The sequence below is a fragment of the Mobula birostris genome, chromosome 8 (genome assembly GCF_030028105.1).
Source record: "Mobula birostris isolate sMobBir1 chromosome 8, sMobBir1.hap1, whole genome shotgun sequence".
Lineage (NCBI taxonomy): Eukaryota > Metazoa > Chordata > Chondrichthyes > Myliobatiformes > Myliobatidae > Mobula > Mobula birostris.
In genome coordinates, this window is record NC_092377.1 from 26,792,828 (window position 1) to 26,807,193 (window position 14,366).

The 14,366-nt window shown below is 40.3% G+C and overlaps 1 protein-coding gene across 1 annotated transcript in view; it reads left to right on the forward strand.

Moving 5' to 3' along the window:
• fmn2b (formin 2b) overlaps positions 1-14,366 on the forward strand; it is a 469,810-nt gene that overhangs the window by 446,192 nt on the left and 9,252 nt on the right. The window contains exons 18-19 of the mRNA XM_072266855.1: positions 12,639-12,720; positions 13,938-13,995. Coding sequence (XP_072122956.1) covers positions 12,639-12,720; positions 13,938-13,995 — 140 coding nt within the window. The remainder of the gene's footprint in view (positions 1-12,638; positions 12,721-13,937; positions 13,996-14,366) is intronic.

The following is a 14,366-nucleotide window of genomic DNA, read 5'->3' on the forward strand; positions in this document are numbered from 1 at the left end:
ATAATTCCAGAGGCTGACTACAACAGACTGTTTTCCAAGATACCATTAGAGAAGGTCTCAGTGATGCTAAAGACCTACACAGGTGAATAAGTGATTCCCAAAAGCAAACTGAAAGTCAATGTGATGTATGGAGGCCAAACGCAGCAGTTAAAGCTTTGTGTTGAGAAGTGGAGGGCCAGCACTTTTTGGATGTGAATGGTTGAGAAAATTCCAACTAGACTGGCACATAATCAAAGCTCTCAATGTGTCATCAACAGGCAATAGCAGCCCAAATGGTAGCACGAACCAGAGACTGTCACAGCTGCTTAATGCTAATGAGAAAGTGCATGAGAAGGGAATAGACATACAGATTGTAGACTTGGCCAAAAGCTGTTCAAGATGCAAAAAATATCAAAATGCACCCCTGGAGGCATCGTGACACCCATGGGAGTAGCTGTTGTCACCATGGCAGTGTACATGTTAACTTCGTTGGGCTATTTATGGATTCCATGTTTCTGATTATGTAGATGCTCATTTGAAGTGGCCGGAGGTTAAACCAATGAAGTCAACCACCTCAGCAAAGACTGTCTCCACTTTGAGGACTATTTTTGCCAGAAACTTCTTACCTGAACAAATTGTGAGTGACAACGGACCACAATACATGTCAGAAGTATTCCAACTGTTTATGAAGACAAATGGCATCAGACATTTCAATTCAACTCCTCAATACCCAGCAATGAATGGGTTGGCTGAAAGGTTTATCCAAACCTTCAAGAAGTCCATTAAACTGATGGACAAGGAGGATATTTCTCTACAGCACAAGGTGAACAATTTCCTTTTTGTGTATCGGGACTCTGTTCATGCGATGATAAATTAAACACCTGCAGTGCTGTTCATGAGCAGGAATCTGAGATGTAGCATTGACCTCCTGAAGCCAGACCTACAGAGGAAAGTGTGGAGTAAGCAGTTCAACCAGTTGCCAAGTGAACTAGCAAGGAGCTTCACGATTGGACAGGAAGTCCTAGCGTATGATTACCGAGAAGGCAAGTGGACACCCAACAAAAAAGCCACAAGAACTGGACCACTGATGTACACAATGGATGTTGGAGATCATAATGGAGACGTAATAGATGCTGGATGCTCACCCGAAGGACACACCTGAGTCAAAAGCATCCAATAAGATGGGCACATTACAGCCACTGATTTTGCCTCTCAGTGATAATCAAGTCACCGATAGCAACGTGACACTGGCAACTGAGAACATTGTCTTGGACAAGACACCTGTCAAACCTGATGCCATTCCACAGGTCCAGAGTGCTATCTACAAAGAAACAGAGCGCCACCTGAAAGACTGAATCTTTAGGATAGTAATCCAATCACAAACAAGAGAAAATTTACAGATACTGAAAATCGAGCAGCCCACACAAAATGCTGGAGAAACTCGGCAGGCCAGGCAGCATCCAGGAAAAGAGTACAGTTGACATTTCAGGCTGAGACCCTTTGGCTGCCCGGCCTGCTGAAGTCCTCCAGCATTTTGAATGTGTGGCTTTAGGATAGTGAAGTTAGGTATGGACAATTATTGTGAAAGCATGTTTATTTTGAATATGGTTTATGAAAAGGAAATTGAATGGTTGGTACATTTACAGATTTATGTTGCATTAATCTGAAGGACGAGGAAGTGTAGTGTATGGATCTATTTCTTTTAGAGCAATGACTCCCCTTAGCACTATGTACGGACTGTTGGCTACACATGCATATTGTTCTCTCTCTCTCACTGCAGGGTGAATACACCAGTTAAAGCCATCTCCTGCGTGCGAGCTTTTATTTTTAATCGATATGTAGTTGCAAAGACACAACAAAATCTAAATTTGAATTGTGTTACAGTTGTGTATTATGAATAAAATCGGTTGGTGTATTTTGTGCTTTCAGAGATTAGATTTATGTTGCCCAGCTGGCCACATTCCTTTGTTTGCTGATTTACTCATTGACAAATCATCAAGGATTGTATTCATTGGAGATACAGCATATAGAAACAGATATAGTTATACTGTAGATAGATAGCTATAGATGGACAATATAGTATGGACTAGATGTAAAGGAAAGCTAACAAAACTCAGAGCCCTGTGCCCAGAGATGTGATATTCAAGTAATACTTCTGTATCTTAGAATTCTTAAGCACGGTGATGAACAAAAATATGTGACCTCATCGTTTGCTTCACCATTATACTGTTAGTGTGGTTCAGTTCTTTGTCTCTGGGTGCAGATTTGCCTAGATTTCAATAACTTACTTTCAGAGCTTCAACTATGTTACTTTGAAGCCTAAATTGTTTTCTAATGCAGGCATAGAGTGAACCAGGAAGCATAAATCAGCTCCTTGAAGGTACACTAATAGAATAATAACTTCAGTATAGTCAGCAATGTCCATTATGATAAGACCATAAGAGATAGGAGCAGAATTAGGCCATTTGGCCCATCGAGTCTGCTCTACCATTCATCATGTCTGATCCATTTTCCTTCTTGGCCCCAACCTTCTGCCTTCCCTGTGTATCCCTTCATGCTCTGACCAATCAAGAATCTATTAACCTCTGTCTTAATTATACATAAAGACCTGTCCTCCCCAGCTGCCTGTGGCAACAAATTCCACAGATTCACTACTTTTGGGCTAAAGAAATTGCTCCTCATGTCCGTTCTAAAATGACGCCCCTCTATTCTAAGGCTGTGTCCTCTGGTCCTAGACACTCCCACCATAGGAAATCTCATCTCTACATCCATTCTGTCAAGGCCTTTCACCATTCAATAGGTTTCAATTAGGTCACCCTCATTCTTCTGAATTCTAGTGAAAACAGGCCCAGAGCCATCAAATGCTCTTCATATGACAAGCTGTTTAATCCTGGAATCATTTTTGTGAACCTCCTTTGAATTTCAGCACAACTTTCCAAGATGAGGGGCCCCAAACTGTTCTCAGTTCTCCAGCTGAGGCCTCACTGGTGCTTTATAAAGACTTAGCATTGCATCCTTGCTTTTAAATTCTAGTCCTCCTGAAAGGAATGCTAACATTGCATTTGCCGCCTTCACCATAGACTCAACCTCCAAACTAACCTTTAGGAAATCTTGCACAAGGACTCCCAAATCCCTCTGCACCTTAGTTTTTTGTATTTTCTCTCCATTTAGAAAGTTGACCCTTTAATTTCTTCTACCAAAGTGCATGACCTTGCATTTCCTGACACTATATTCCATCAGCCACTCCTTTGCCCATTCTCCTAATCTGTCCAAGGCCTTCTGTAGCCTCTCTACTTCCTCAAAACTACCTGTCCTTCTACCTATCTTTGTATCATCTGCAAACTTTGCAACAAAGCCATCAATTCCATCATCCAAATCATTGACATATAACATAAAAAAATTGGTCACAACACAGACCCCCACTAGTCACCTGCAGCCAACCAGAAAAGGCTCCCTTTTTTTCCCCACCTTTTGCCTCCTGCCAATCAACCACTGCTTTATCCATGCTACCATGGTAGCAAAGTTGTATTTATTGGTTGTCACTTTATTGGTAAAACATTATATTTCATTCAAGGGCTAGAACTATGATATTGTGATGAAAGGGAGTATGGACACAACTGACACAATGGATCCCTGTCTGTAAGAATGTGATTTTCTTGAAAATATGTTATCAAGACCCATGATGCATTGCACAGTCCAACTGGCATAAGAATAGATGTACACTGGGAAATCCAAAGTGGATCAAGGGCACAAAATTCCTTGTGGTATGGCATTTTTCGTGTGGGCACGTAGCCAAGTGGTTAAGGCATTGGACTAGCGACCTGAAGGTCGTGAGTTCAAGCCCCAGCCGAGGCAACATGTTGCGTCCTTGAGCAAGAGACTTAATCACACATTGCTCTGTGACAACACTGGTGCCAAGCTGTGTGGGTCCTAATGCCCTTCCCTTGGACAACATTGGTGTCATGGAGAGGGGAGACTTGGGGCATGGGCAACTGCTGGTCTTCTATGCAATCTTACCCAGGCCTGCGCCCCGGAGAGTGAGGACTTTCCAGACGCAGATCCATGGTCTCGCAAGACTAACGGATGCCTTTACTTTATGACATTTTTCAGATATGAAATGGCAAAAATCTCCTTTCTAAAAAAAAAAGTATATCTTTTGCAATTCTTTTTGATGTTCTTATTTAAATCAATGGATAAATTCCACAGCAAAGACTGAAGTTAATATCTTTTAAGTCAGCAGATCTGCCCAAGTTGGCAGAGAGTCCTTAAAGTAGAGGGCTCTCAGCGCATTGAGTCAGTCTGTCAGGAAGCTTGTGGAGGTCAAGTGCAAATAGCAGTAGGTAGGTGAGATAATCTAATCAACTCACCTACACATATCATCCATCCCTACTGCGCACATGAGACTGAATCGGCTGGTGCTGCAAAGTCACCTCAAAACCCACAGAAGTGTAACAGAGGCAAATCATCCTTGACCCCATGGACTAAATAAGAACGTGCTGCATGCGCTCGGCCCTCTTGTCTCCCATTGGTTCTGTTGAATTACTTGGAGCAATCTTATTTTATGTTTATTCATTTGGAAATATTGACAGCATACCTTTCGCTCAATGAGCCTAATAAACTTAAAAAGAGACCGAAAGGCACCCTGTTTTGTGTTCTGACCTATGAACTTTCTCACCCACTTGTGATTAAGCTCTGACCTCAAGACCTCTTTAAGCTACTTTGCGGCAGTAAGCACTTAAACTGCGGCTTTAATAGGAAAGTTGGATTAGCGGCTAAGCATCTCAGCCTTGATCCAGACCCCTGACTGATATCGCCCATCTCATGCATTAATCTGTATAGTCAAATAATAATGTATAACTCTGATTTTGAAGTGGAATTTTCCACGGGAGTGGGTTAAAAATCTAAAATACAGCAACTGATTTGGATTACCCTTGCAGATGTCAATTCAAGCATCAGATAAAATTCAGTGTGGCAAATTCCACATAATGCAAGTAGGAGAGATAAATGAGATGAAATATAAACAGCAAATCATGGGAATTCTCTTTGTGAGATAAGAGGCCAAGGAGGTGGGAATGGCTTCACATTATGGACCATTTAGGAATATATGGACTTATTGCCAGTATTCAGTTTTTGCCTGTTGCTCTGTCATCCCATTTAATGCTTTATTTTTGTTTTAGATCCTTGCTTCCATGTTGGCTGCACTGAATTCAATTCTGAATGCAAGAAGATTTAAATTCCATACCTACCCCAAATCAATTGCAACTGGCTTGCATCAGCGTACTGATGTAATGAGTTGATCTATACAGATGGCATGCAGGGTTCACTGTACTTGCAAGTAAATATAATTTACATACAAATACACAGAATATTAACAACTGGACAAATATCTGAAGAGTGTCAGTTTCTGAGTGATTATACTTTGGAATGAATCAAGAGAAAGAGAATGGGATTATTTTATAATTCTTTGGTATAAGGTTATTTTAATGAGGGCAAGGCACTCTGCAATGAAAACTGACATCTTAAAGGACTGAAATCTCCCAACAATGTGTCTTTCTAGCTATTTTTCTGTCAGCATAAGAAGTGAAAGAAGTAAGTTCCTAAGCAACAAACCACCAGCATTACCAGTAGCTTTTGCTTTCTGTTATTTTTGTAATGGTTCGTTAATCACTAATTCGTCCCTTTATTATTGTATCTCATGGAAGAATGTTGGCATGACGGTGGTGGCGAGGGAGATAGCTTCTCTGTGTATAGCAATCACCACCTTTTATGTGGCTCTTTAGTCTCATTTTTCAAAGTAAAGAATGTGTTCTATCGAGCACTCTTGCTCAACAACTGGCAGATTAAAATTTTAGTGTGTGCAGACGTTCTCCACTGGCACCACAGTTAAATTCTCCTGTGTATGCCGTATCCATGGGAAAGAAGCCAATAAACTGTCATTTCAGAACATCCAACTTTTATGCACAGTGTACGCACTATGTTTGAATCTCTTGAGCAATGCTACAAGTTGAAGCTCATGTTTGTCACTTGCAGCTTGTATGCACTTTGTCTTATTCTGCTTTGTTTACATCAGTTATACATCATGCTTTATCTCTGCAAACTCTACATGCAATGTGTTATAGTCGCTTGCCCAAATGCAACATGTCCCCTGTTCTTAAAACTGGAACTTTGGAAATAATATAAATGGGTTCACATATTTCAAAATGCAGATCTTTTATGTAAGCGTCTCCTGTTTCCTGTTGTCACAAGAATTATCTTTAAACAACACTCCTACCCATTTATGCAGAACTGTCATTGGGTAAGAAGCCAGGTTCTTCACACTAAATCTCCACGTTGTCGCCAGTTAAGTATATAGTCTTGGATAAGAAATGTGATAGAAGTGACCAACTGTGTTTACTCTGCACAACAATTCTTCCCAACTGAAGAAGGAAGATGTTTTTCTATTGGGCCTACACTTTGGATGTAGAGAGGTTGCAGTTTAATGGATGTAAAGGTTTGTGCATCAGTTATGTTGTCATGTAATATGATCTGAGTGATCCCAGTCCCATGACAATGGTTGTTCTTGGCATTTTTTTCCTACAGGTTTGCTCTTACTTTCTTCTGGGCAATGTCTTTACAAGATGTATAACCCCAGCCATTATCAATACTCTTCAGAGACTGCCTGGTAACAGTAGTCACATAACCACGACTTTTGATCTGTACCAGCTGCTCATTCAACCATCCACCACCAGCTTCCATGATTTCACGTGACCTTGATTGGGAGGGCTAAGGTGCTGCTACACCTTGCCAAGGGTCCCCTGCAGGCTAGCAGAGGGAAGGAACACATTACACCCTCCTTTGGGCGAGACACATCTGCACCCCGCCACCCAATGTAAAGGATCCTGGAGGTAAAAGAGAACAAAGATGCAGCTTCTGATATAATTTGAAGACAATTCCTCTTCGAATACAAATCTGTTTTCAATTGACAGCTGTCGTTACCAAGTGTTTTAATAATTTATGAGACCTTACCAACACAATTCAAATCTGAATTTGTCAGCATAAATAGTGCTTGAAGTTCTGTTTGTTATTTAAGTGTACATTAGAGGGAAAGTTCATGCAAGTACAGATGGAAAATTGTAAAATGAAAGCACAAAGTTTGAGAAGTACTGTTCTACAGTTGGCTTTGAAAATGGGATCATGTCTTCTGTTTCAGCATTGGAATGTTTTAAATGGAATGATTCACATGGTAGCTCTGAACTAAGCTCAGTAGACATAGTTAAGTTGAGATGGTTGAAGTTTGAGCTTCCTTCTGATAAAATACTCATTGCTGTCAGGATGATGCTGATGACTACTGTAAATTATCTACCTCATCTCTTAAATATCATAATTGTAATTGGAAATTTTTTAAGAATGCTTTTCCGTTGGCCTTTTGATGTAGAATTTTCCTCTTTCATTTTCTGTTCATAATTTTCTAACTGGGCAGTCCTTCATACAGGTCTTCAATTGCTTAATAATTTTAGAATGCAGTCTCACTTTTGCTGCAAAATATTACAGCACCACAGGAAGGCACAAGTATGATGGAATAAAGTGTTTTACTGAATGCATTTCAGACCACTTTTTTTTTGATACATTTGGTATGGAAAGTTGCATTGTGTTTTAGCTCAAGTTGTCCACTGGGGGAATCTTCAATTAAAGCCTTGTGTACTAATCATCAAATCTATGTTAGTAAGCCCCCATAATGTTCACGTGTGCAGTAACATTAAAGCCAGGGTCTTAGAATGCTAAATACGTGCAATAAATTACTGTCTGCTACTTCAGCAGTAGTGCTATCGCATTGAGCAGCCTTTTTCTCACAAAAACTGAAAGCAGTGATGTTATTTATCAATAGAGAGCTGCCTCCAAGAAACTGAGCTGGAAGCAATACTCATTTTGTTAAGGTGATATGGATGGGTGCTAGTAACATCACTGAGATCATTTTGAAAGTAATAAGCTCCCTGATGAACAAGGGTCTCCTGGGGCACTGCGTGAAATTGGTCAGTACCCACTATGGCACTGCAACTGAACAGCAGCACTGTGGTGCCACCCTGCCTTCCTGACACTTTGCTCCCTCATGTCTTTCACATCCAAGGCCACTGGCAGTGAGTGCAGAATAAAATGGCCATTGAAACGTTTCCAGTAAATTGCCACCAAATTCCGTGCTTCCTGTATTCTGTTCCCTAGAATATCTGATGGATGTGGCAGCAAGTATCCAGTGCTGAGGCAATGCAAGATGCTCTGCGTCACTGTTCGCCTCTCACTTCCTTAAAATCAGCACCACGCTGTTGTGCCAACATTTTTTCTTTCAGCATGTTCACTCACGTCAACTTGAGATGTGTCCCAGTAGTGAGTGATGACGTTAGAGCTTCTTCCTATTTACTGCTGCTACTGGTATCCATGAATTTGACTCTGAGAATCAGTCAACCCTTCTGCCATCTCCTCCCTCTGTTATTTCTCACAAACTTTTATCATTTTTTTGTAACACTGCTTAGATTAAGTTTATGCTAATTGAAAGCTTACTTGTTTCAGAATGTCACTACAGGTTCATGAGATAGTGTTTTCTATAACTTTCCATCAGATAATCTAATCACCACCAACCAACGGGATGAGTGCAAAGGTACTGTTAAGATTTTGTGAACAGAAGGTGTTCTCCAAGTTGTTTTGAGTTATGGTTTGGAGTCCACAAAAAAACAGGCTCTCAGCATTCAAACCAAAATATTGAAAAATAATTTTCAGTATTTTCTCTTTCTCCATACTGTTGAGATCAGTGCTGCTGGTGACACTACTTCATCTAGCAACACAATTAAAGCAGTTGAGGGGCTGTTCTTGCAGTCCTGTGTGCTTTCTAATGTGTTGGCTAGTCAGTCAATTAAAAAGTTATTTAATGTGTTTCCACTGCACTATTACACAATACATTCAGGTAATCTTAATCCTTAATCCAATATGGAGCATAATCTGCCTGGAGGTACATGACTAGTGGTGTTCTATAGAGATCTGTTCTGGGATCCCTGCTCTTTGATTTTAATGAATGACATGGATGAAAATGTGGACAGATTGGTTGATAGTGCAGGAAGTTGGTATAGGTTACCATGGAACGTTGACAGGATTATAATCTCTGACAACTTTCTGCACTATCCGCAACACCACCCTCCCTTCAATTTTCATTGCCAGGATGCAGAACTGGGCTGAAAAGTGGCAGATTGAGTTCAGTCTGGACAAGTGTGAAGTGGTTTACTGTGGAAGATTGAACTTGATGGCAGAGTACGAAGTGTGAGGGAACACAGAAGGATCACAGGGTCTAAATCCATAGATCTCTCAAAGTTGCCACACCAGTTGATAGAGTGTTTAAGAAGGCGTATGGTGTGTTGGACTTTGTTAGTCAGGGTACTGAGTTCAAGAGCCACAAGGTAATATTGCAGCTTTATAAAACTCTAGTTGGACCACACTTGGAATATTGTGTTCAGTTATGGTCAATTTATGTTAAGAAGAATGTGGAAGCTTTAGAGGAAATGTACCCAAATGCTGCCTGGATTAGAGGATATGTCTAATGAGGAAAAATTGTGTGAGCTAGGGCTTTTCTCTTTGGAGGGAAGGAGGATGAGAGGAGATTTGATAGAAGTGTTTAAGGTAATGTGAAGGTGAATGAGCAAGTGCAGCAGGCAGCAAAGAAGGCTAATGGAATGTTGGCCTTTATTACAAAGGGAATTGAGTACAAGAGCAAGGAAATCCTTTTGCATTTGTACAGGGCCCTGGTGAGACCACACCTGGAGTATTGTGTGCAGTTTTGGTCTCCAGGGTTAAGGAAGGACATCCTGGCTGTGGAGGAGGTGCAGCATAGGTTCACTAGGTTAATTCCTGGGATGTCCGGACTGTCTTACGCAGAGAGGTTAGAGAAACTGGGCTTGTACACGCTGGAATTAAGGAGATTGAGGGGGGATCTGATTGAGACATTATTATAAGATTATTAAGGGATTGGACAAGACAGAGGCAGGAAATATGTTCCAGATGCTGGGAGAGTCCAGTACCAGAGGGCATGGTTTAAGAATAAGGGGTAGGTCATCTAGGACAGAGTTGAGGAGGAACTTCTTCTCCCAGAGAGTTGTGGAGGTGTGGAACGCGCTGCCTCAGAAGGCAGTGGAGGCCAATTCTCTGGATGCTTTCAAGAAGGAGCTAGATAGGTATCTTATGGATAGGAGAATCGAGGGTTATGGGGACAAGGCAGGAACCGGGTATTGATAGTAGATGATCAGCCAAGATCTCAGAATGGTGGTGCAGGCTCGAAGGGCCGAATGGTCTACTTCTGCACCTATTGTCTATTGTAAAGGGCAAGGATAGAATGAGCAGACACATTTATTTTTCCCCAGGATGACAATGGCTAATACGAGAGGACATGCTGTTAAGGTGACTGGAGGAAAGTATAGGGGGATGTCAAAAAATTTTTCAGAGTGGTAGTGCATGATTTGTTTGTCTCATTTTTTAAAAACTTCAGCTTTAGCCCTTGTATTAGTCATTAAACTCAAAATCTATCCTCGTCTTGCAATCAGCTGCTCAAGTTCAAATGGGATTATGATTGTGCTGGAGTGCAGAGACTATTTACCAGGGGTGTCTGGATTGGAGGACTTCAGTCATGAGAAGGCATTGGATTGGCTGGGCCTGGAGGGAAGCATTTTGTGGGTTTGACCTTATAAGAGATGAATAAGATTGAGGAAGAGTAAATAGTCAAAATATTTACTCTAGGTTCGAGGATCAAAGTGTGAGATGTGAAGAAGTAGTTTTGAAGGGAACGTGAGAGAAATATCATATGGTCTAAAAGTTTTTTTTTACAGAGAGCATTTGATATCTAGAACTTGCTGCCTGAGGTGGTGGTGGAGTCAGATACTATAGCTACATTTAAGAGGCATTTAGACAATCCTTATTTAGATATTGTCCTAATTCAGGTAAACGGGATTAGTGTAGATGGGTGGGAAGGTCAGATGGGCATGTCAGGCTATTTCTGTGCTGTATAACTCTGATTCTTTGACAATAGCGAAGCCTACATTCTTCTCTTGGAGTGAGGGCAGTAACATTTCAGATTGTGGTACCCAAGTTGCATGTTGCTTTATTTTCCACAGTTTGTGCTAGATATACTATATCTACTACCTTATTTTATTTATTGATGTACAGTATGGAGCAAGGCCTTTCAGCCCTTTGAGCCATACTACTCAGCAATCACTGATTTAACCCTAGCCTAATCACAGGACAATGTACAATGACCAATTAACCTACAGCCAGTCTATCTTTGAACCATGGGGGGAAACCAAAGCACCTGGAGGAAAGTCCCAGGGAGAATGTACAAACTCCTTACAGACAGCATCAGAACTTGAATCCGGGTCACTGGTACTGTAAAGCATTGTGCTAACCACTATACCACCACACCATTTGAGGAAATGAATGAAATTTAAACAAAGCTTAGAAGCTCAGCTCCATCTGATAACTCCTGGTTGCTTTTCCAGTCCTGCACTTCACTCCATTGAGAGAAGGAAGTGAGACTTAAAATCAAAGCATAGACGGGTGGTTGCCCAGATTTCCAATTATCATTGAAGGGTATTGGTGATGGTGAAAATGGGATTTAAAATGTGCAGAAAAGAATTTCCCAGGTGATTCAGCTTTTCCTCTCACCAAATCTGTGCTAGAAATGCTTTGATCTCGCACAAATAAATTTGCAACTTTTTTTTTAAGGTCTGAAATTAGTTTATTTAAATCTTCAACTAAACGATCCAGTATTTACATGAAAGAAGTATTTTGCATTTCTTAGCCTGAAGGTACAATTTGTAAAATCTGTACAGTTGATAAGCTCTTAAAACCACACTGAAGCATTCCTTTTGCATTAACTTTGAGCAAAGAGTTCAGCACTGGTAAAAATCCATCACAGTTGAAGTCTTTTTTTCAGTTTAGTCCAAGAACACTGAATTGATTTGTTTCTGTAGGAGCTGCCAAATCTGTGACATTTAACATTACAAATGGATAAAATAATTTTTTTTGTACGTGACATGTATTCAAATATTCCCAATTATTTTATGTGTCAATCAATATCTTTCCACAGTGGTATGTACAGTCAATCTGTTCACAGTGATGTTTGCAGTAGAAATTGTATGAAAAATCAGGCTATTTCTTTGATTCTATTACCAGACCAAGCAAAACAATTTTTTCTCTGTAATCATCTACATTTGGCATTGTGTCAAACGTTAATAATTGTATAACCCTTTTGGTAAATGATGTAGTAATACAAAGTCTCAGAATGCGTGTTATTCTTCGTAAATCCTGCCCTAAAATTTTATTAAATTTAGCCCTTTTACCAACATTACACCACCTTTATCTTTTTAAGCTTTTGTTTAAGATGGGGTTTAATGTCTTTATGTACTGTCTAATATGGACTTGATTATTTCCAAAAACTATGAACCTTCCCTGCTCACTCTAATTTCTTCCTTTCAATTGTCTATTCTGCTTAGGGATTCTGCGAAATATGCTGTCTAAATTTTAATTTTAATACCTTCTGTCAGCAGTGGATTGGTCACTTGGAGAGGTAGAAAGGCTGCCTACTTGCCGCCTATTACGGTTAGTGGTGTATCTATAAACTAACTTGTTTTCTCCTCTTGTTTTCTCTCAAGGATCAAAGAGGCAGAAGCACACATACACAGCCAGAAGAAAGAAAGGTCTTATTCAGTCAAGGAAAAAGGCGAAACTGGAATAGTGAGTTGATGTAATTTGCTTTAGGAAAGATGCTGATCTTTTAAATTTCTCAGAATAATTGGGTTTACCATGTATTGCACTCTGTGTGATTGTTTTCCCCTGACGGATATACTTGAGGCTGAAAAGGAAGCGCTTTTGAGTATTGAATTACTACCAGCAAGAACTGAGAAAATGTGTATAGGTACATCCACCGCCATAGCCTAAATACAATAGTATAACATCTATACCCTGGAATGTGAAAGGCATCAAATGTACAAGTTGTTCTCCATTTTTTTTAAAAAAGCTTAAAATGCATCTCTAGCTCAATGGTATTTTGCACTGTTGGGAATTAGCAGTTACATGATGTTCTCATTCAATTAGTGAATGGGGAGTGTGGCCCCCTGCCAATTAGGTTTTGCTGTTCAACAGAGCAAAGTTCACATTTCTGAGGAATGCAGGCTTCCTTCCTGTCCAACTTGCCCATGCAGAATTTGGTATTAAATACCAAAAAGAAGTGTCAATGAAACATTAAGCTCTAAATCCCTTCAAGGAAAATGCAAAAGGAATACAGGGTGAACCTGCTGGGATGAGGAAGCTTGGGAGTTATGTTGTCTGCTGGCTTTCTTGGAATTAATCGAGCAAGTGTTGAGTGCCAATCAGGCAGCCACACGAGGATTTTTTTTTTTTTTTTTAAATTGTTTTCCTGACAGAGTCAGAGGCAAGTTCTGAGGAGAAGAGGAAGGGAAGGGAGGGTGGAATTGGCTATGCACCCTCATATATATATATATATATATATATATATATTCTCCATGATTCACATCATATTCTGGTCTGCTTCCCTTGAAGATGCGGCATTGACTCTTCAAGATCCTGAAAGGACAGTGAAGGCTTCAATTAGAAAAATGCAGATAGGAAAACATTAGGTCCAGTAACAACTCTGGATAGAAAAACGAAATGGAACAATTCAGATCAATGTGCATTAATCAATTAGCACTTAACTTTATTTGAAAATATTGTTAATTTTGAGCTGCTATAAATAGGCATCTCTCCATGTACAAGGCCATTTTGAATGATAAAGATGACCCACCCTGGCTTCTCCATGTCTGCTGAGATCCATGTATTATATCACACAGAACGGTCTCTACGCTGGTAAACTGGACATTACTTAAGTTCAATGTAAATGTTTTATCAAAGTACATATGTCACCGTATACAACCCTGAGATTCGTTTTCTTGCAGGCATATCCAATGACTCCAGTAACCCTAATGGAATCAATGAAAGGCCACACTCAACAAGGTAGTCAAACAACCAGTGTGCAAAAGACAACAAACTGCACAAATACTAAAGAAAAAATTGAAATAATAATTAAATAAACAATTACGAGAGTACGAGATGAGTCCTTGAAAGTGAGCCTATAGGTTGTGGGGAGCAGTTCCCTGATGAGACGAGTGAAGGCATCTCCTCTAGTTTAAGAGCCTGATGGTTAATGGGTAATAACTGTTCTTGAAGCTGGTGGTGTGAGTCCTGAGGCTCCTGTACCACCTTCCGGATGGCAGCAGTGAGAAGAGAGCATGGCCTGGGTGGGGGTCCCAGTAGATGGATGCTATTTTTCTGCGACAGTGCTCTGTGTAGATGTGCTCAATGGTGAGGAGGGTTTGACCCAAGAC